This window comes from Bison bison, unplaced genomic scaffold (genome assembly GCF_000754665.1).
Source record: "Bison bison bison isolate TAMUID 2011002044 unplaced genomic scaffold, Bison_UMD1.0 scf7180017864201, whole genome shotgun sequence".
NCBI lineage: Eukaryota > Metazoa > Chordata > Mammalia > Artiodactyla > Bovidae > Bison > Bison bison.
In genome coordinates, this window is record NW_011494773.1 from 190192 (window position 1) to 200244 (window position 10053).

A 10053-nucleotide genomic window follows, 5' to 3' on the forward strand; every position below is an offset into this window, starting at 1 on the left:
GTTTGCTGGTCTCATTTAGAGTACTGCTACTTCTGTTTGCTAAGCTTACATGCATTATTTATTCAGATAGCTTTTCATTAGAACAGGGTTTGAAACCTCAAAATGCGCCTGAGGATTGCAGAGTAAACAGGGCCAGGTATGATACACGAGTGCCGTGACTGCAGCCAAGTGGGTAGTGCGTGCTTCACATTAACAGGGCAACTCTTACTTCTGTGCTTTAGCTGATCACTGCTGTGAGTTGTCAGATGTTCTTACTTTCTAGAGAAATCAGGAATCTTATTTTAAAATACTGACAACAAGTTCAATTTAAAAAATAATACTTTGCAGATGAAACATAGTATGTCGGTGAGGTGGATTTAGTTTGCAGGCTGCCTGTGACCTCTTGCTTTCAAATTATTCCCTATTAGTATCAGTGCTGTAGTATAGAACAAGGTGAACTCTCTTTTAAGGGGTATTAGATTAGAAGTGAAATCATGCAGCAGTGTTGTACTTGATCAGTTGTATGTGTGTGTGTGTGTGCGTGTGTGTGCTCAGTCGCTTCAGTCGTGTCCAACTCTTTGCGACCCCATGGACGGTAGCCCGCCAGGCTCCTCTGTCCATGGGATTCTCCAGGCAAGAAAACCGGAGTGGGTTGCCATGCCCTCCTCCAGGGGATCCTCCTGACCCAGGGATCAAACCCTCACCTCCGGTGTCTCCTGCAGTGCAGGTGAATTCTTTACCGCTGAGCCACTGGGGAAGTCCTGATCAGTAGTACATTACAGGTCAAAGGGTTTTCTTTAACTTTTAACAGAAAAGTAGAGGGTTTAACCTAGGTGTACTAGGAGAACTGAATTGAGGCAATCATGCATGTTCCTTTAAATTGTTTTCTGCAGTATCTGTGAGTCATAGGATTGTGTATAAAATATTACGAATGTTTCTCTGCGGCTTTAACAGAGTTTCTGCAAGTTCCACTCTAGGAGTAGCTGTATGTCAATCTTGAATGAATTGACCCCTTTTCTTAGCTTGCCTGTCAGCTTTTATTGGTGACTTTGCAAATAGTGAAGAACCTACTCGCTGTGTGCTCTGCTAACTGGTAGGTAACAGCGTGACTTTATCCATGAGCAGTCCACAGGGTAATTACTTAAAGGCTTAAGAAGCTGTAGATTAGTTCCATGTACTGTGTGAGACCATTTTACCAGGTGGACTAATACCTTCAGGATCTTCAGTACGTTACAGTGGGATTGAGTTCTCAGTGGTGAGAAGGTGAAGCTGGAATGATTATACCACAGGAGAATGCGGTGTGAAAAATAATAAATGCTCTAATCTTTCAAGTGCAAAATATAGGGCTTTGGCTTTTGTTCTCTGCTTGGAGATTATTTTTTTCTTTTTTATATTAGATGTAGGAGTTGGAAAATACAGGCATGTTAGGAGAAGATAAGGCTTTATTCCATTTTTCTGTCTTTTATAGCGTCCAGTATCTGCACAGTTTCAGTCATCAACCGTCAAGCAGGTAAGTTCTGGATCATGTGGAGAGTTCATTCAAACTTTTATCTCCATTCCCCAAATGGAAAGCCTTTTAGCTTCACCGTTTCACAGTATATATTTCATGCACCTGCTCCTTGAATAGTTTAACAATGTAAAATAGAATAAGTGAAAATGAATGCTGAGATCTTTTCAGATGTAGTATATAAAAGAGGTTGCAGGGATTTCTGAATCCTCTTTTTCTGATAGTGATCATGCTGTGATGGAGGCAGCTGAATCCAGATGATGAACACAGTTTAGAGGCATATCTATTTAGCTTTGACTAAAATATTCCAGAAAGGAAATATCATCATTCACAAGTCACCTTTCATTTGTTCAGGGGTCTTATGAAACATACCCTTGTCAGGAGCTTAATGTTGGAAATGTTTTCACATTGGATATTGGGCTATATTTGTTTGTTTGTTTGTTTTTTAACAGAAGCCTTTTCTTAAATGTAGTGATATGTAGTCATGAATCTTAGAAACGCTGCCATCATTACTATCTTAGTTACTAACTATAGAATAAAGACAGAATATTTGATCTCAGTCTCTGAATGATCAGCATGTGTCTTCCTTCTGTTCTTGTTAGCAGTATGTGAGATACACTGTCGCTTTCCTCTATGCAAATTTTTTTTAGCATCTTTTTGAAGTGATAGGATAGTAGTGAGGGGACTGCTCCTGCTATTTGATGCGTTGATGTGAAGGATGTAGATGTTCCCATTCATAAATGCGTCACTTGCAATTATTAATCCTTCAGTAAAAGGCTCCCGTATATATTTATTTTGGCGTTTGTACTCTGATACAGATTCTTTCAAGCTTGGAAGCTTGAATTGTAAGTTTCTAGCTATTATTTTTGATAAAGTGATTTACATGGTATATATGAATTCAAGAAATGGAAAAAAAAAAAAAGACCTGCTGTGTTGTCTAATACTTGGTAACTGATTAGCATAGTTTTGTAATACAAGTTTTGTTGTTTAACTGGTGGAATTCAAAACTCTGTAAGGGTGTTTTGTATTTAGCAGGTACCTAAGTGTGCAAGCTCCTCTCCATGGCAAACAAAAACACAGACAAAACCCAAGGCTGTTGCTTTCAAAGACCTTATACTCTACCTATCTCTTGACCTAATCTCTTTAAGGAGAACATTAAAGTACTGTTTCATAGCTTCTGAACTTGACTCCAAAGAAGTGTCTTTGATATGGAATTCTAATCTTAATGTCCCATTACCCATTTTAATTCTGTTCTACCTCTATTGCTTGAATAGTCATAAGTTGCAAACAACCTATGGACAAGCAAGGTCTCACTGTAGTGGTTAGGTATTTCAGCACGGCTCACATGATACAAAGGCTTATGACTTTACTGGGGCAGTCTTAAATGTATTGAATTCTTAACTCTTATTGTCCTTTGCAATGTTCTCCTGTGTCCCTGTCTTTCTGTTAATGAAACACTTTCAAGTCTACAATAGTTTCATCAGAGCTAAGTGAAAAAAGAAAAGAAACTTAGCTCTGGCCATTTAGACTGTAAACATTTCTTTTTTTGGTGCTGTCAGATTGTTGAAGATACATTTTTTTACTTGTTGTCTGATAATTCCTTTTTAATGCATTATCTTTTTCTACATTTCTCCCTTCTCTTGAAGGCCTATGGTTTAATATTTTTCACTCAACAGAAATTATATTTTAGTGTTCCAAGGCAGGCAGTATTGTTTTGTGGAAGGAACAGGGACTTTGAGGTCAGATAGACCTGGGTTCGAATTTGAACTCTGCCAGTCACTAACTCTTAGACCTTCAGCAAGTTCGTTTATGTCTCAGGCTCACTTCCCTCATCCATCAAATGAGGGTGTGTATTCAGTCACTAAATTGTGTCTGACTCTTTGAGACCCCATGGACTGCAGCATACCAGGCTTACATGTCCTTCACTATCTCCCAGAGTTTGCTGAGATTCATGTCCACTGAGTCTGTGATGCTGTCAAACCATCTCATCCTCTGCCACCCTTTTCTCCTTCTGCCTTCAGTCTTTCCCAGCATCAGGGTCTTTTTCAATGAGTTAGTTCTTTGCATCAGGTGGCCAAAGTATTGGAGCTTCCACTTCAGCATCAGTCCTTCCAATGAATATTCAGGGTTGATTTCCTTAAGAATTGACTGGTTTAATCTTGCAGTCCAAGGGACTCTCAAGAGGCTTCTCCCACTCCTTTCTTACCATAATTCCATTTGTGTTTTACACAAATTACATTACAAATGAGGGTAGTAATACACAAATGGAGTTATGCTGACAAAGGAATGATCAAACATAGGGAAAATACTTGGGATAGTTTTGGACACACAGATAACCCTCAGAAGATTTAGTCCCCTTCACACTTTCAAGTCCTATTTTGATTTTTCCTTTTTCCATTGTCAGTATCTGGTGTTATTTTGATATTCACTTATTTGTAGTCATGTCTTTTCACATTTACTATCGTCAAGAAATGCAAATCAACCCAATTAATTTATTATTCATCCTCCCAGACACCAATACATATTCTAAATTCAATTCTTAATCAGTACCCAGTCACCTCCTAATTTGGTTCACCTCTACTTATCTTACCTTATAGTTGTCTTTTAACTGTGTTCAGCTTTTATTGGTGTATTTTATTTATTATATCATGATACTGAGTCCTGATTGGAAATAAAACTAAAAGTAAAAATTCTATGAAATTTTCACAGATGCTTCTCTAACATCCAGAGACATTAAATATTTTTGTGCTTTTCCTCCTTTTTGTTATTTTGTCCAAAAATCAAAATTTTAAAGCATGTTTTAAAATAAAGCAGTCTCCGTACTACTATTCTTTATGAACCCATTAAACTCTAAATGTTTATGGATTTTTTTCTTTTAATATTTGTTCCATTATTTTACTAGGGATTCAAGTTAGACTTACCAGGCGGTAATCACCAGGAGCATACTTCTTACATTTTTGAAGATTGGTACCTCATTTGTTTTTTTCTAATCCTCTGGTACCTCCTCAGTTCTCCATGATTTTTCAAACATAATTGTAAGTGGTTTTGGTAAGTTTTTTTGTTTTTAAAGCCAGTTCTGTTAATAACAAGATGCATGTCTCTCAGACCTGCTGACTTAGGTTTATTACACATTTTCAGATGCTACATGTCTCTTTCTTTTACTGTAACACACACCTACTTACTTGCTTTCTTCCCTGCACCCCGCCCCCCACGCCCCCCGTAATTTCTCAGTAGTGTACTTCCCGTTATCATTATATTTAAGACTTCTCTGTTAGCCATTTTTGGTCTATTTCCACCCAGATTTGTTCACATGTGGTCTTTTTTTGTTCATTTTCTTTCATTTGATATCAGTGATTCATTTCACTTCTTAAACTTGTCCTTCTTATTTTCTGGGTGGCAAGATGCATCACATATAAATTGATCTATTTCTAATCCATGTGTTTTTAACACAGAATTCCAAACTTTGTAAAATTGCGTTGGGAGATTTTTTTTTTTCTCTGCATGTGTTCTCTTTCAAACAGATTTTTTTTTTAACCCCTCAATTTTGATATCTTTGAGGATGCCTCACCATTTTTTTATTTTCTGCGTTCGTCCAGTTTTCTCCTAACTGGTACTTTTCAGTTCTTCCCCAGCAACAAAAGTTAGCTGTGTACGTGTTTCTTCCCTGGGTGTAGTTCTGTATCCTGAGTTGTACTAATGATATTTTAACAACTTAGATGCGTGTTGCATGGCAGAATTCTTACTGCGGCAGTTAAAAGTGTGTCTGAGAACCCAGTAGTTTAAATCTTGCGTCATCTAGCCAGAGGCAGTGGTTCTTTTTACGTTCAGAGGAGCCTTATTTCCTTAGTGTAGTCAGTCAATTCATTGCAGTATGTGGATTTATTCTATCTACTACCTGGAGAATGAAGCTGAGCTTTTGTGTCCAAAGTCAAAACCACAGAATGGCTTGCATTTAAACTATTTTGCTCTTATTTTTGACAATCCTGATGGCCTTTCAAGTCAGCCTTATTTCTTTTTTCTTTGCTTTTAATTTCTAAGTATCTCCTTGGTACTCATAAGCATTTTTCTTCTTTCTTTTTTTCTTTATTATCCTTTCTTCTCCCCTTTTTCTCTTACCTGTGTCTGTAATTCATTTGTTAAGGCTTCATTTCGTTAATAAGTATTTGTAGGTCTAGAATAGTAATGCTTTGCTGTTCCTGTATAAATACATTTCTCTATGAACCAGCACAACAGATATTATGTAGATTAAAAAATTGCTCTCTAATTTCAAATTTATTGAAAAGCTGAGGTTGGCAAAATATTTTTGACTTTCTAATTTGATTATTTTCCACTGGCTTCTCCAAAGACATAGGACACCTGGGTGGATGTTAGAGAAGCATCTGAGATACCTAGATTTCAGGAGCTACATCTTTTCACATTTCTCCCCCTCAGCCTTCTTCTTCTTCTTCTTCTTTTGTTTTTAATATTTATTTGGTTGTGCTGGGTCTTAATTGCGGCATGTGGGATATTTCCCAACCAGGGATTGAACCCAGGTCCCCTGCGTTGGGAGCACAAAGTATTAGCCACTGGACCACCAGGGAAGCCCCCCTCAGCCTTCTTAATAGTTGACACTGAGATAAATGGGTGAAGAGATTAAAGGAGTTTCCAGCCACGTTTTTTTTTCCTCTTGAAGTAGCATTGACCTTTTCTTTGCAGCCTTGTGGTATTTGTGGCAGTAAAAGAATAAAGACCTTGGTTCATGGAAGTTAACAGCTGGAGCATTCATCTAACAAGCACCATTACCCCCTCCTTTTTCTAACCTCCCGAGTACCCCGACCAGGAGCACCTGCTTGAATTCCTACACACCCCACTCAAATAACACTCACACAGGCATGCAGTGGCTTGAGTTAGGATTGTGTACTGTGAGTATTGTGAATGTGGGTCGGTGACAACTCTGAAAATGACTGGGAATGTTTTGAGGTGCTCATTCTTTGTGGGAGCAGGCTTAGATGAGTAGAGGAAGATTGCAGCAGCATCATAATAATCTCAATCTTTGGAAGCCAGCAATATCACTCTATCAGGAAGCAGTTCTACAAAAATGAAAATTAGGTCCAAGGAAAGCAAAAAAAAAAAAAGTTTAAAAAGATAAAAAAAGAAAAATAAACAACAAACAAGCAAAAAACCCCTAATAAAGACAAGAGATTGAACAACAAAAACAAAAAAAGACAAAAAAGCAGAAAAAAAATTTTTTTTAATTGGTGGTGCTCATCAGATGAGTGACTTGATCAGTAGTGACTTGATCCATGTTCTTATAAATATGATGATTCCTTAAAACTATTCTGATAGGCAATAACTATTTCTTAAAATACTTCTATCAGTGACCTTGTAATATAGTTAATCAGCATTTTAAAGTAGCATTCTTTCTATTCTAAAATGCTTAATCTTTATTTTTATTTATATCATTAAAATGAATGCTTACTTCACATTCTCTTCTTTCATAATTTCAGAGGACTTTAAGATATCTTTAACTAGTGTGAGGTGATAAGGCAACTTGACTTTGGAGGTTTTACTGCCAGTGGCTTTCTGATCAAAGTCATGTTGTGACATGTGAGGTAGATAAGTCTTTTTGCTGCTGCTGCTGCTGCTGCTAAGTTGCTTCAGTCGTGTCCGACTCTGTGCGACCCCGTAGACGGCAGCCCAGCAGGCTCCCTCGTCCCTGGGATTCTCCAGGCAAGAACACTGGAGTGGGTTGCCATTTCCTCCTCCAATGCATGAGAATGAAAAGTGAAAGTGAAGTCGCTGAGTCGTGTGCGACTCTAGCGACCCCATGGACTGCAGCCTACCAGGCTTCTCCATCCATGGGATTTTCCAGGCAAGAGTACTGGAGTGGGGTGCCATTGCCTTCTCCGTAAGTCTTTTTAGGAAACAGTAAATAATGTGTGAAAATGACAGACGTCCTCAAGACACCCATTTAATATTTTGGCTTTTCCAAATTATATGCTAAATAAGAACTCACACTTTAAAGATTTTTAAAAATGATTATATTGATTGCCTTCCTAAATTTTTAAACTTTCTTCTTAATTGCCCTGTAATCCCAACATGTGCTGTGTAATTCCAGGGATTAGAAGGGAGTTGAATTTTTTTTCCAAAATCCTCTGCAAATTTTAATTCTAACCATGGTTGATCTGTGTGTCAGCACATTATTTATTTGTTCAAAAAATATTTATTGAATATCCTGCTCCATGCCAAGTAGTGTTCTAGATGCTAAAGATACCGCAGGAAAAGCTAAAGAGAGAAAAGTTCCTGCCTTCACTCATTGCTTGTATCTGCTGATTTAATGATTTTTCTTTCATGGATTTGCTTATCAGAAAATCTGTGTTTTATAACTCCATGCTGGTTTTGAAGATTAGTATATATTGGTCTCCCCTGTATCCAAAGATAAATCCAATCATGGTTATTTATATACAGGTAGACATTAGTCTGTATGCTACCATAACAAAATACCATAGACCGGGTGACTTAAACCACAGAAATCTATTTCTCACAGTTCTGAAGGCTGGGAAGTTCCAGGTCAATGTGCTGGCAAGATAGGTTTTGTTCTGAGGCCTCTTCTTTCGGCTTGTAGATGGTCATCATCTTGCACTGTGCTCTTTGTGCATATTCAGGCAGAGAGAGAGAGAGAACAAGCTCCCTGGTGACTCTTGTTTACAAGGCATTTATCTCATTAGACCAGTGCCTCATTCTCACGTCCTCACCTACTTACCTCCGAAAAGCCCTATCTCCAAATACCATCACATTGTGTGGGTTACAGCTTCAGCATGAATTTTGGGGCAACACAAACATTTAGTTTAACAATGAGTATTGTTGAGGAGCTTCTCTTGTAACTCAGTTGGTAAAGGATCTGCCTGCTGTGCAGGAGACCTGGGTTCATTTCCTGAGTCAAGAAGATCCCCTGGAAAAGGAAATGGCAGCCCACTTTAGTATTCTTGGTTGGAGAATTCCATGGACAAAGGAACCTGGCAGGATATAGTCCATGGGGTTGTGAGTTGGACACGACTTAGCGACTAAACCACTGCCGTTGAGTGTAGCTAGAAATGTCAAAAGTGAGTTGTCAAAAAGCCTTTCCATAGATGTACACAAAGAGGCAAATAAACAATAGTTTCTGACAGTAAGATTTCTTCTCCGGTCAGAGTTACTTCTTGGACTCTTAGAGAGACAAATTGCACCCCCATTTCTTGGATTATTCATTCCTTATTCCCACTTGGCTGACTTAACTTGGCTGATTTACTTATAAGCCAAGTTATCAGTTTTTTTAAAATAATAGTTTATTTTCACGTTTCATACATCTGCCTTCCTTTGTTGCCTTTATATTTCTCTGCTCTCATAACATCAAAATCACTTAAAACTTACGTTCTGCGACAACCTTCCTGATCATCATTCAGAAGCTGAAGTCACCCTGCTCATCTTTGGGGATCTCATAAGGAGCATGACCAACTGGGGTGCCTCCTTGGAGTACCCAAGGCAGTCATCCTAGATACAAGTCTCTTGAAGTCCAGCAGCTACAGTGTTTCTCACATCATAGCCTTGCTCGCATTTCTTTTCTGCATCACTGATAACTCTCATCTCAATATTTACCCCTCAAGTTCTGAAACATCCTACTGTCCAACTTTGTCATCGGTGACATAGCAGATTGCTTATTGTTTTTCTGTCTTATGTCTCACTTTTCCTAGCTCTCCTTCCCGAGTGTTAAAAGAATATAGTGACTTCCTGAAATAAACATATATCTAACCTTCAGTTCAGTTCAGTCACTCAGTCATGTCCAACTCTTTGTGACCCCATGAATCGCAGCACGCCATGCCTTCCTGTCCATCACCAACTCTAGGAGTTTACCCAAACGCATGTGCATCGAGTCAGTGATGCCATCCAGCCATCTCATCCTCTGTCATCCCCTTCTCCTCCTGCCCCCCAATCCCTCCCAGCATCAGGGTCTTTTCCAATGAGTCAGCTCTTTGCATGAGGTGACCAAAGTATTGGAGTTTCAACTTTAGCATCAGTCCTTCCAGTGAACACCCAGGACTGGTCTCCTTTAGGATGGACTGGTTGGATCTCCTTGCAGTCCAAGGGACTCTCAAGAGTCTTCTCCAGCACCACAGTTTAAAAGCATCAATTCTTTGGCATTCAGTTTTCTTCACAGTCCAACTCTCACATCCATACGTGACCACTGGAAAAACCATAGCCTTGACTAGACGGACCTTTGTTGGCAAAGTGATGTCTCTGCTTTTTAATATGCTGTCTAGGTTGGTCATAACTTTCCTTCCAAGGAGTAAGTGTCTTTTAATTTCATGGCTGCAGTCACCATCTGCAGTGATTTTTGGAGCCCCCAAAATTAAAGTTTGACACTGTTTCCACTGTTTCCCCATTTATTTCTCATGAAGTGATGGGACCAGATGCCATGATCTTCGTTTTCTGAATGTTGAGCTTTAAGCCACCTTTTTCACTCTCCATTTTCACTTTCATCAAGAGGCTTTTGAGTTCCTCTTCACTTTCTGCCATAAGGGTGGTGTCATCTGCATATCTGAGGCTATTGA

General features: G+C 38.8%; 1 protein-coding gene across 11 annotated transcripts in view; it reads left to right on the forward strand.

Annotated features, from left to right (window-relative positions):
* TTLL5 (tubulin tyrosine ligase-like family, member 5) overlaps positions 1-10053 on the forward strand; it is a 317321-nt gene that overhangs the window by 70320 nt on the left and 236948 nt on the right. For 9 of the 11 annotated variants that reach the window (XM_010844355.1, XM_010844354.1, XM_010844353.1 and 6 more), the window contains exon 16: positions 1448-1489. The exons of the other annotated variants lie outside the window; for them this stretch is intronic. In XM_010844355.1, coding sequence (XP_010842657.1) covers positions 1448-1489 — 42 coding nt within the window. The remainder of the gene's footprint in view (positions 1-1447; positions 1490-10053) is intronic. 11 annotated transcript variants of the gene reach the window in all.